The sequence below is a fragment of the Apodemus sylvaticus genome, chromosome 23, assembly GCF_947179515.1.
Source record: "Apodemus sylvaticus chromosome 23, mApoSyl1.1, whole genome shotgun sequence".
Lineage (NCBI taxonomy): Eukaryota > Metazoa > Chordata > Mammalia > Rodentia > Muridae > Apodemus > Apodemus sylvaticus.
Genome location: NC_067494.1, coordinates 45,212,913 through 45,225,729, shown reverse-complemented (window position 1 = coordinate 45,225,729; position 12,817 = coordinate 45,212,913). Strand labels below are relative to the sequence as shown.

At 49.1% G+C, this 12,817-nt stretch overlaps 1 protein-coding gene across 1 annotated transcript in view; it reads left to right on the top strand.

Moving 5' to 3' along the window:
• Pde10a (phosphodiesterase 10A) overlaps positions 1-12,817 on the top strand; it is a 199,306-nt gene that overhangs the window by 152,370 nt on the left and 34,119 nt on the right. The window contains exons 6-11 of the mRNA XM_052169735.1: positions 3,005-3,145; positions 4,640-4,795; positions 6,134-6,184; positions 6,589-6,647; positions 8,417-8,468; positions 11,064-11,206. Coding sequence (XP_052025695.1) covers positions 3,005-3,145; positions 4,640-4,795; positions 6,134-6,184; positions 6,589-6,647; positions 8,417-8,468; positions 11,064-11,206 — 602 coding nt within the window. The remainder of the gene's footprint in view (positions 1-3,004; positions 3,146-4,639; positions 4,796-6,133; positions 6,185-6,588; positions 6,648-8,416; positions 8,469-11,063; positions 11,207-12,817) is intronic.

Genomic DNA, 12,817 nt, shown 5'->3' with positions numbered 1-12,817 from the left:
ATATAGAGGAGAGAAGTCAGCACAGAAACGGCCTTGAGCCCTTGGCTTTCTCATATCACAGCATTTCCAAGATTTTAATAGTGGTTTTCATCAGGAGCATTTCTGTCTCACGAGCATAGGGCATCACAAACTTGTTAGTAAATCCAGTATAATCTCCATCATAAAGAATTACTCTTTCATAATTATCCCCGAGGAGTTTCCAAATTGTAGCAAATCCTCGAGCGTTCTGTCACGTCCTCTCAGCAGGCATCCTCTGTGGGATGGCTGTCCAGGGACCCTGCTTCCTGGAGTCTTTTACCTCTTTCTCAGTCTCTCCATCCCCCCCTGCAGGCGACTGTCTGGCAGCACAGGAATGTGTAAGATCTGTGAGTTCGGAACTTCGACAACTAAGTATGTTGTTAAATCTCAACATCCGTACATTGTATACCTTCAGCTTCAGCGTGAGCAACTACAGCCTAAAACCACGTAGAAAATGCAAAGCTTCATTTGGGAGCTTGCTAGCCTAGAATGTTCTTTCTGTTATCACTCACAGCACGTTCTATATCTAATCAGTTGAACCCACGTCTCTCTCCCTTGGTGGCCTGTCTTTGATGGGGGAAAGGACAGGTGCTGGGAACTAGTCTCATGACTGACTCCCCACAGTGTGAAAAGTTACTGTTTATTATTTTTTTTTAACCTGCTGAGTACATTGTAGTCTTTTTATTTTTCTTGCCGCCACCTCTTTCTCCTCTTCTCCCAGCATTCTTCTCTGTCTACAGAGGGTGTGATAACTTCTAGAGCTGGGGTAGCCTTCCTCCTTCAATGCCAATTCACCAATGTCTTGGTGGATAGCAGCAAAAATATACTAAGTTCAGATACAGTAGCAGCTCAGGGGTGAGCTACCTCCTGTGAATTCTTGGCCAGGGAGGAACCTGGGCTCCACCCCCACACCCAAACAATGAAGCCCTTTTGCTACTGTTACTGGATTCCCACCAGAGCTAAGTGGTCTGACACCTAAGACACAGATTAAATCAAGTTGGGATTGAGCTGGAAGCTTGCTCCCTGCTGGCTGGGCCTCAGAGGTCCAGTGCAGAGCAGGCTGCTGGAGGGGTTAGGTTAGCAGCAACCTTACCCACCTGCTGGGTCCTAGGCCTCAGTGAGGAGCCACTCCTGCCACTGCTGTTTTTGCTAGAAGGATGTGAGGTACCCAGCAAGCAGCCTTCTGCAAATGATGCTTAGACTCACGGTTCAGAACTTTCAGCCTTGGTCGGAGATGCTGCTTCTGCAGGGAGCAGGGACTCAGAGCTGGTGAGAGAGTTGACCACCATGCCAGAACTGAGAAGACCATGTGCTGTTAACACATACTCTAATACTTTTTAAGATGGTACCCATTTCTAGCCTCTTAAAAATAAATGAGACCACCCATCACTCATCACCTAGCCCGTTTTCTTCGTCTCTAAGTGTGCTCTTGTGTGTAATATGTCAGGCTTTACCCTTTAACAACTATTTGAATTTCTCTTCTACATTCACTCTATTTAAGTCCTGAATGGAGATTACCTCCCTCCTTCCCTCCCTGTCTCCCTCTCTCCCTCCCTCCCTTTTTTCCTTCCTCCCTTCTTTCCTCCCTTCTTCCCTTCCCCACTTCCCTTGCTTTCCCTCTCTCCCCACTCCCTGTTGTCTTAACTCAGAAGTTCCAGCCTATAGGATTCCTTGTCCTGTGACTAGAAGGTGCTTTCAGAGAGACTCGAGGTGGTAACTCTTGGCTACCTCAGCATGCGGTGTGGTTGTGTGGTGTGGTGCAGTGCGGTGCGGTGCAGTGTGGTGCGGTGTGGTGTGGTGCAGGGCTAGCATCGAAGCAGTTGGTTACATGGCTCAAACGCTTTATCGTAAAGGTGACACCCATTGGATACTTCCCGATTCGTGCAGAATCATGATATAAGGCTGGTAATTAGAGAGCGATTTAGGTATTTTTTTTTTTATTAAGTGAAAGAATTTTGAGGTATGGGTAGATTTTTGTCAAAATGATTGCTCCTAACACTGCTGAGAGTGGATTAAAATAAAACAAAAAACCCAAACTTGCTTAACCCAGAGTCACTTTATGACAAGAAATCACTAAGACCAGCCACAACTTTGCAGTGAGAACAGAGCGTTCCTAATTCATGGTACCCCGAAATGTGAAATTCTAGCTTAAGCGCTGTCGTTGACAGGGTCTTTTTTTTTTTTTAAAAGATATTTTCTTTATTTATATTTCAAATGTTATCCCCTTTCCTCATTTCCCCTCCAAAATTTCCCTACCCCATTCCCCTTCTCCCTGCTCACCAACCCACCCTGCTTTCCTGTCCTGGCATTCCCCTACCCTGGGGCATCGATCCTTCCCAGGACCAAGGGCCTCTCCTCTCATTGATGTCCGACAAGGCCATCTTCTGCTACATATGTGGCTGGAGCCATGTGTACTCTTTGGTTGGTGTTTAAGTCCCTGGGGTACTGGTTGGTTCATATTGTTGTTCCTCCTGTGGGGCTGCAAACCCCTTCAACTCCTTGGGTCCTTTCTCTAGCTCCTCCATTGGGGACCCTGTGCTCAGTCCAATGGTTGGCTGAGAGCATCTGCCTCTATGTTTCATTGACAGGGTCTTAAAGCAGTGTTCTGAGAACCCTGGGAAGGCAATCACATCACTGGCCCTGGGCTCAGCATTGGTCAGTTGGTGTGGCAGAGTCTAGAGTCCAGTCCCATGATGCCATCCTTTTTCTATGGCGTGTCTCACACAGGAGGCTGATTTGAGAGTGTGCCTGTGCCTGTATGCTTGTGAGTTCTAACCTGCCTTCTGTGCGAAGCAGAAATAGGAGTCTTTCCATATTAGGCTCCAGGCTGCCCCCTTGGAAGACCCTTGCATCACTCCATGTCTTGTCTTGTGATTGGCTCCCAGACTTCACAGGACCTAGTTAGGTAATGCTCTAGAGTCTTGCTGATATTACAAAAGACAGAGGAGACCACCTTAAAAAAAATTTTGTCTTTTCTTCTTCCCAGAGTCTGTGTGTGTTCACACCACCCGGAATGAAGGAAGGCCAACCCCGGCTCATCCCCGCAGGGCCCATCACCCAGGGCACCACCATCTCTGCCTATGTGGCCAAGTCTAGGAAGACACTTCTGGTAGAGGACATCCTTGGGGTAAGGCACTTTGACCCTGGCGGTCTGAGGGCTTAATTAAGAGAGATGATATATCATTTTGGTCTTGCCATTCAAGTTGTTTCGTGATTAATCGTAAAAGCATTAGATGAAGATACAGATTAATAAATGAACTGGCTTAAAATTTAACTCTCTTATTCAGAAAATTGCTAACATGGAAGTTGGCACTCCCTGTGAAATAGATCCCTTATTTCAACACATGGTTAAACAGAAGAAGTTTAATCCATGTAAAGTAGATGGTGCGGCACCTCTTGGTAAGTCACACTGGCACCAATGCAGGACTGACCGCCTCATCTAAATGGTTCCTTGCAGTGGCCATTTCTCGGGCATCTATGGATGGCCGTTCTGCTGAGGTGGGCTGTAGGTTTCTGGGTAATAGAAGAGAGAAGTCACCTGGCCATGAGTTACGTATGGCTGGTCTCAGTGACCTGGCTAACGTCTCTCACTCCTCGCCTGTGAGGACAGCATGGCAGGGTCTGGTGAGGAGTGGAAAGTTAAAAACCCCACTGTAGACATCGATCTCTCTGCCTTCCCCTTAGGCAGAATAGCAACCGCCTGAGCAGGCCTGGAGCCAGGCTGAGTCTCCTCAGTGTCAGAGGGCACCAGAACAGATGTGGCTGCCAAGACGGATGGCGGGCAGATCCCTTAGCACAGTCTGTCAAGTGTGTTCAGGCAGATGTCTAATGAATGTCACTGCAGGGGACGTAGGGTTCACAGGGGACAAAGCCAGGCAATAACATAGGAAGGAAGGAAGGAAGGAAGGAAGGAAGGAAGGAAGGAAGGAAGGAAGGAAGGAAGGAAGGAAGGAAAGAAGAAAGGAAAGGAAGAGGGAAGGAAAGAAGGAAAGGAAGGAAAGGAAGAAGGAAGGAAGGAAGGAAGGAAGGAAGGAAGGAAAGGGTCTGTAATAAGGAAAGAGAAGGAAGTAAGAGTAGACACCTTGTGGCTTCTCCTTTGAAAACGCTCAGTTCTAAACTCAGGCTTTCAAAAGCTAAACGCCACTCCAACAGTTTCATATTGCCCTTCATTCAGGGAGGGTCTGACGTGTCCCGCTAGCATCCCATACATGGTAGAAACTGAGCTTACAGAACTACCGTCTTGATGCTATTCCTTCCCATTGCTCGGTACTGGCTTGCTGGAAGTTTAGCTGAGATAGAAAATCATTCAAGCTGAACACACCTTCACTGTGTCGACAAGTAACTGATAATGTTTGCCCCAATGATGCAATGTGGGCCCTTGAAGTTCAACCCAGGACATGCACCTGTCTTCACGAGTGTGTTTGCTTGTGTTCTCTCTGATGCATTTACCTGGGACACCTGGGGTGGTTCCAGCAGAGAAGGAGAGAGCGAGTGCCGGACTTGCTGATAAGTGTTATTACGGTCAAGTGACGCTGTCATCCACCGTCCCTCATAAAAAAAGGGTGTGCCTGCAAAAGCTGAGAGGCACTGATGTTCCTGGCTTTCGTTGCTTGGTTTCCAGGATGAGCGATTTCCACGAGGCACCGGCCTGGAATCTGGGACCCGAATCCAGTCTGTCCTTTGCTTACCCATCGTTACTGCCATTGGAGACTTGATTGGCATCCTTGAACTGTACAGGCACTGGGGCAAAGAGGCCTTCTGCCTCAGCCATCAGGAGGTGAGGCTCCCACCTTGTCCTCTGCACCCTGTGTCCTCCTCCCTTTGTTGTCAACCCCCACCAGTGCTAAGTGACAACATGAATGGACCTCGAAGTCACTGTCTGCCTGATGGCGTGCATGTCTGGCTGTGAACAGCAGCGTTCTCAGAAACCTGTTCTCTTGAGCAGCTGTTTTTAGTGAAGACTGGCTAAATCGGAAATACACTGTTTTGGCTTTTCTTTTTCCTGTATAAAAATAATCTGAACCACAACAACAACAACAAAGTGTGCTTTGGTGCATATCCAGCCAAGCAATGGGATGGCGTCCTGGTGGCCTCGTGTCTTCCCTAAATGTGTTTTCTCCCTGAGTTACCTGAACATGCCAGACTCTGCTTTCTCTTTATGGGCTGCGTTGGAGGTGACTCAGTGACACTGGAGTCACACACCATCAGCACTTGGTGCCTCTCCTGTGCTGGATGGACCAGGTCCCTAGTGGTCTGGCTATACCCCCTACCTGGCATGATCTATTTCTAGTTTCCTGAGCTGCCCCTCACCTCTTCCACACCCAGCCCCCTGGGAAGAAGTCTTGCCTTCCTGTGCCATGGAGAGCAGACCCTGTCACCTCACTGAGTGCCTCCTGCTGTGGCACCTGTCAGGTTCTTCCTCTGTCCTGCTGTCTCCGATGATGGCACCATTGCTGTCCTTTCAATGGCACAGGACACTTCCTTCCTGAATAGCCTTGCTCTTACCCCCTCCTCCGGAAATGCACCAGGAACTAACATGTTGTGCCCAGGAACGACATGCAAAGTAGAAACCAGTGACAGAAAGGAAATATGGGCTGGGGAGGATGACTCAGTGGGCAGGATGAGAAGGTTCCCTGGAACCCCTTTAAAAAGCTAAGTGTGGCAGTGTAAGTCTCTGTCATCACTAGTCCCGGAAAACAGGGACAGGAGGGTCCCTCAGACTCTGTCCATCAAATCTAGCCTAATGGCTGAACTCCAGGCTGATGGGATCTTGCTTCAAAGGAGGTAGACATTTCTGAGATGATTCTCTGCCCTTCACACACGTGCACATGTGTGCACACATGACACACATGGAAATAAAAGTAAAAGCATACTTGGAATATAAGTTTGAGTCCCCGAATATATTGGATATGCACATGGTATCTTTCCCTCTTAGGTATTCCACACCAGCCTGAAGAGGCAATTTGGGACATTTTCAGTTGAATTTTCGCTAAAATGAAAAAGCAATTGTTTAATTATTAAAACAAGATGATACACACTGGCCAGATGGCTTGCTGTGCAAACCTACTGACCCAAGGTCAATGTTGCTTGATCCATGCATGTTTATGTTTTGTAGGTTGCAACAGCCAATCTTGCTTGGGCTTCCGTAGCAATACACCAGGTGCAGGTGAGTCTGGGGCGTTCTTAGGAGGACATTCCAAGGCAAATGGTGGTGGGGGCTGGACTAGAGGCTAGCAAGTGACTGCAAACTTTGGTCTTGGATGCTGTGTTCTATCTGAACCATTATTTATAAACTGTCTTAAGTCTTGTTGATGGCATACGTGCCAGATGACAAGGTTGGGAAGTAGGAGCAGACGTGTCACTCGGTCAGGAGGAAGGTGTATCTGTCCCAGATCACAGAGCCGTGCCGTGCTCCCGTGAGATAATAAACACAAGTTTCTCTCAAACACCGTTTCGCATGTTACACTTTTCCGGCAGTAAGGCTGACAGCACACATGTGAGCAGTGCTCTGGGGTTGGTTCCCAGCCGGCCGAGCTCTTGAATGACTAACAACCATTGTATATGTGGCAGGTGTGCAGAGGTCTCGCCAAACAGACCGAACTGAATGACTTCCTGCTCGACGTATCAAAGTAAGTGTTTGCCCGGGGCTTCTCCCGGGGTTTGGTGATGAGGGGCGTAAAACGCAGGTCCCTATGGTAACACATCTCCATCTGCTGCATGGGCAGGCATCCTGGGAAGAGTCGTTCATCACATGTGGATTATAGAATTATGTCTTTATCCATGGTTCAGCTTGCACGTTAAAGATGACGGGTGCATCCATGATAGTCTTAACGTGACATTTATTTTGTAAATAGACCCTCTTAGAATCTGCTGCCTCTGATCTCTCTACCTTCTCCCAGGGTGTGTTCATTCACTCTCTCCTTTTCTAACATCTCTTTGTACAGCATTGTTGATCATGCCTTTCTGTGTAAAGTGTCTCGGAGGTGACTTTGAGAAGACAGTCCGTTTCCTGGAGGCTTGGTCTAGATCATCTCCCCTGGGTTGGTCGTGGAAGCCATTACAGATAGTTATTAAACTCCAGGCTGTTACAGTGGGGGACCAACCCCACCTCATTCATAACCAAAATCATAAAGTCCTGGATGTGGTCACCTAGGCCATGCCCTCCTATCAGAGTTCCCTGAAGCTGGGGATGGGGGGGGGGGGGCGGAGAGCTGCCGAGGATGAGGGGATGGGGAAGGGAATGACGTAGGATGCAGCGTCCCCTCCCTGGCCTTCAGCCAGCCCTGGCTGCTCTTGTCCCGGCTGTGGTGCTCCCTAACTCCTCACCAGCACACACCAGCGGTGCCTTGCAGAATACTCTCAGACTGTGAGCTGCTGGTTCGTTTTGCAGCTGTTGTTTAGAGTCTGAAATTAGAGCCTGAAGCAGTTTTAATGATCACTCCATCAGCTCCACTTTCAAACAGTTAAACCCTATCAATACCATCGATGGGGACCACACAGAAGCACCTTCAGAGCCCAGAGCCCAGAGGAAGGGAAGGGAACATTTGCATAGTTTAGAAGTGTCCCAAAGCCACCTAAATCCCTGTGTGACACTCTATGACGTCCTGCCTTCTGCTGCAGCTACCTTCTGTGTAGGGCTGAACTCATAATGCAGGGAAGCACTGAGTCCCTCCACCACCCTCAAACTAAGGGAACTGTCTTGTGGTATCACTGTAAGCCAGGCTAATTTCAGAGCAGGGCCGAAACCCTCACAGAGCCAGCAGAAGCCTTATTGTGTGCTCTCTGATGAGTCCTGTGATGGCGAGCTGGTAGGGAACCTTTGAGATTCACCGCCTCCACAGCACACTCCTGCTCCCGAGCCTGTGTTTTACTTTAATTAAATAGAGCAGTACATGATCTATTTAATTAATTGCAGTATGGCGTTTCATCTCTGGTCAATTCTGATGTCATGTCTTGATGTCATGTCACAGTTTAGCTTCTACCTTTACCTTTTTTTTTTTTTTTCAGCGATCATGTGTATTCTAACCGTACTGGTGTACTTAATAAATTTAAAGGTTTTTTCCCCCCTTGAGACCATTCATGAGAATGTTAGGCTTGGTTGACCTGAATCAAGTCCCAGTTAACTCTCATTCCAGCCTCCCCTCCCCCACCCTGCCTCTCAACTGAGCAATTAGTGGATGACTGCGCTGGACTTAGTCATACTAAGGCAACAATAACGGTTCATTGATTATCTTAAATAATCAATGAACCGTTTATTGCTTCTGAGACAAAAAAAATTAAATTATATGTATATTCCTTTATTACAGTTGGAGCCCATATAATGTGTTCAGGGTTTAACATGCACTGTGATAGTGGTAGGGTTACTCACGGGATTCATCTTTTGTATTTTCTTTTTCAGGACATACTTTGATAACATAGTTGCCATAGACTCTCTACTTGAACATATCATGGTAGGTCTTTTTTTTTTTTTTTTTTTTTTTTTTGGTTTTGAGCGTGATTTTCTTTAAACCCTTATTCCTTGGTCTTCATTCACTGTGTTATTTGTGTGTGTTAGGAGAATACACCCTGTTAATTTCTATGAACAATGGTGCTCTGAGATTCCCCCTAGCCTTTCTTCCCCACTGCTGTGATCTGGGGAGGGCATCAGAACAGACTTGTGTGCCGAGCTGTCCTTGGGAAAAGCTTGGCTTCTGCTTCCTGACCTCCAGGGCACTTCCTATTTATTTTGCATTAAGGAACCCCACTGGATGCTGACTCTAAAGTTCCGTCTACTTGAGTTACTGGGAGCGGGTTCCCTGAGAAATCCCCTGTGGTAACTCCAGTGGCTACGCAATGGCTACTCCAGTGCTTCTGGAGATTCCTGTCTCAGCATTCCTTCTAGCACGTGGGCTCTCAGGTTCAGCCTCCTCCGGATATCCCAGAGTCCTGGACCACGCTCCGTCACTGAGCTGTGTCTGAGTTTTTCTAGCTGTGTCTGTCCACCCAGGCCCCACCCCTCGCTGCCCCCTTTCACGCTTCCCCTCTGTCGGTCCTGTGAGTGAACCGACGACGTTGCTCCACTGCACCTGTTAGGTGGCGAACTCTTATTTCTATGTCCTGGAATCTGTCCCCTTACTGCGTTCTCCTTCCGTGACTCCGTCCTACATGCCACTCACCTTTCACCCACTTTGTGAGCTTCTTGTCCCACCCCTGAACCACCTCCCTTCCGATCAGCTGGTTATTTGAGCCCCACACCTGATCACCGATGGCTTTTGGAAGTAAACCCTAAAATGTCTTCGGAGCGTTTCAGCCACCCGTTCGTTACCTTCCGTCTGCATACTAGGGAACTAGAGGCTTGTGGAGCCATAGTGGCTCGTTTTATCATTTTTCCCTTTCTTTTTGCTTTTTCTGTCCCCCAACCCCCATCACTTGGGACGTGGGTCTCCCTCCAGGCCTTCCTTTCCCAGTGTTTCCCGTTAGTTTTATCTTAGGTGAGTCTCCCCGAGGCGTTGTCTTCGCTGGGGTGTCCTAGTCGCCACTACTGTTTGCGGGGAGGCTGAGGGCCCTGACTGAGCACCACGTGACTGTGCATGGTTGTGAGGTTCGTGTGCTGTACCTACATCCCAGACGTGCCCCAGCTACGGAGGTGGAGGCATCAGACTGCTGCGGGCAGAAATGTGGCCGGTGGCACTGAGGAGCGAGATCGACAGTTACAAAGTGGGAAGAGACCGGACTGGGGAAAGGAAAATGGGGCCTGAATATGAACGGGAGGGAAAGAATTCAGGCATGAAGATTAGAAGCAATAGGAAATAAATGTTAGGATGGGTACAAGAGGGAGGATACTTCTAAAAGGCTACCGGGAGACAAGCCAGAGACGACAACCACCAAAATATAAAAGTGTAAAGAAAGTTGAATAAAGAAGACTGAGGGGCTGGCGAGATGCCCCGGGAGTTAAGGTCACGTGCTGTTCTGGGAGGACGGCTCTCAACACACAAATCTGGTGGCTCACAACTGTCTGCGACTCCAGCTCTCTTCCGGCCTCAGTGGTCACTCATATATCTGTGCAGACTAACGGTCATGGGTCCTTAAAAGGGAAATAAGTTAGATAGCAACAGGTCTGCAATTCTTCTTAGCTGGGATAAACGTGGTGACACACTTACTTGCCTTGATTGTTTTTGAAGACGCTCTGTAGGCAGAGCGGACTGCTAGTGTAAATAACTGGAACAAGTGAAACACAATAGCAGGCCTGGCATCCCTCACAGAGCAGTGTCCATGTAGGACTCGGCCTAGGCGTGCTTTGCAGTGCTCTTGCAACTGAACAACACCCCTGCTCTTAGGACCAAGCTTTGTGTGGTTTCTTCACCTCGAGGGCCCTGCCTGCCAGTGTCCTGGGACTCTGATCTCCAGACCCTTCTTCCATCATTGGAGCCTGAGGCAGAAAAAGGCTGAGAGAGGCAAGAGGCTGGGAACTTTTCTGCTCTTGAGCTCGGAGAGCCGTCTCTTCGTCTCTTCGTGCTGGCCAGCCCGTGTCTCCTGTATCTGCTTAGTCAGCGGCTGGCTCACTGTGTAGCCCTGGCTGGCCCAGACACCAGAGATCCATCTGCTTCTGCCTTCAGAGTGCAGACATTAAAGGTGTGGGGAATCTCCAATTTCTTACAGTCACTGTTGACAGACATCCAGCAGGCTGAGTGGATGTTAGCCACAGCTGATGGAGGCTGACCGAGGCACCAGGAACATCCTGATAGACTCCTGGCAGGAGCTCAGAGAGCTTGGAGATTCTCAGTAAGGGAGGCCAGGAGATGGCCAGTAGCACGTAGGAAGTGCTCTAGTATTTCAAGATCAGCCAGCGGGAACATGGGTGCTCATGAACAGTCCTTGTTGGCGTGTGCTGGGATCAGCACGTAGACAGACTTCCATTCTGCTTTATAATCTATATACCGCTATTCACAGTCCTGATTTCCTCCCCAATACAGAGTAGCTGAAGTCAAAATGCGTCCGCGCTAAGGCTCACCCAATAACCGTCTTGAGTTCCCCACTGCCTGACTCTGGTTTCTCCCCCACCTCAGATTTATGCAAAAAACCTAGTGAACGCCGACCGCTGCGCGCTCTTCCAAGTGGACCACAAGAACAAGGAGCTGTACTCGGACCTGTTTGACATTGGGGAGGAGAAGGAGGGGAAGCCTGTCTTCAAGAAGACCAAGGAGATCAGGTACAGCTAGAGCGACCTTCCTGGCTCCGATGCAGACGTGCAGGTCTCCTGCCGCACCTCTCTGTGCCGATTCACAGGTGCGCTGACAACACTTGTCATACTGTGGTATCACTCCCACCAGGACCTGCCTCCTGAAGGTAGTGCTTCTGGGAATGACATTGCAGCCGGCCAGGGCCAGCGAAACGGCGCCTAGGAAGCTTTAGCGTCACTCCTGGAAACGCCGTCTTCCGGAGGCGGTCCTTTTGGAAATCCATGTTGGAAAAACTTACTAGTGCTCCCAGGTAGGTAAAGGTCGCTCCAGCGGCGGCAGCCGGCAGGCTCCTGTGTCCAGGAGCAGGGCGAATTTAACCAAGTTAGCCCCTGCTCCTTCCCAACCCATGAGGACTAAAGGCCCAGAGGCAAGGAAATTGAGGACTTGAATTCAGGGCCTGGCCATAGGTTGAACCAGCTACAGTTAGAAAGGAAAGCCCTCTTTGTTCCTTAAGTGGCAGCCACTGTCATTTAAACAGACAACTGGCCCTTACTTGTTGATGAAGCCCTGGTGCCTCAGTCTTGACACAGCCTGGAACCTGCAAGGAGCACTAACAGGTGGAGGAATTGGGAGTCATGTGCACAAGTCGAGTCCCTTTCAACGTTGGCCTCTTCTTGCTTTCTGTCCGTTTGAACCTTCCAGTCGCCACTGTAAAACCCTCTAGCGAGCCATGGAGATACTGCGACACTAACTACTGCTTTTCCTTTGGGCTTCTTTGTCGTGTTGGGGAGCTAATACCACGGGGCAAAGTGGACAGCCACAGGCCGGCACCACTCGGCCCTGGCACTTGCAGCTGTTTCTAGGTTGACGGATCCCAGGTTGCACAGTCACTTAATGCTGATATGGGGGGGGGGGCACCGTGGGAGTATGCGGGGTGTCCTACGTCTGCTCGCTTACTGGTTTGGTTATATTCTGGATTTGCCAGTCTGGTCACGGTCACCTGGTTAAACCGGTCTCTCTTGCCGAAGTTTGGGCTCACACAGCTGGGCTGGTGCTGGCCTAACTGTGGAGACATTAGCCTGTAACCAGGCTGTCTGGCTCCGTGAGAACCAGTTGAGGCTGGCCTGCAGCACTTTGGCTTGAGCTCACCGTAGAGCCACCAAGGGCTCGAGGAAGGTCCCCATTGCAAAGGCACTTAGAGCAAGTTAGGCAAGCACGTGTCATGATAGACTCTGGCGTGACTCGTGATGTCTAATCTGCTCCTTAAAGCATGGGGAAAGAAGGAGGCTGGTGACCTTGCACTTCATGCAAGCTTGGTCCTTTGGGGCGATGTTGTCATTCTGTCTTGGGTCAGTGCCCTTTTGGGTTTCTGAAAAATCTTAGCGGGAGTCGTCAATGTGTTTCTTAATTAGCTAAATTTGAAATAAGCACATCTATGATGATACTATAGTAACACGGAAAGTATTTATCAGAGTGATGCTTTCTTGCAAAAGTATAACTAAGTACAATCAGTTCATATGTATAGTCTGATTGTTTTTAAGACAAGCTCATTAGAGGCATGAAAACACCTCTGTACTGTTTCCGTGTAGTGCTCGGGTTACAGAAAGCAGGTCTACAGAGCTGGGCCTGGGCTGTCTGCG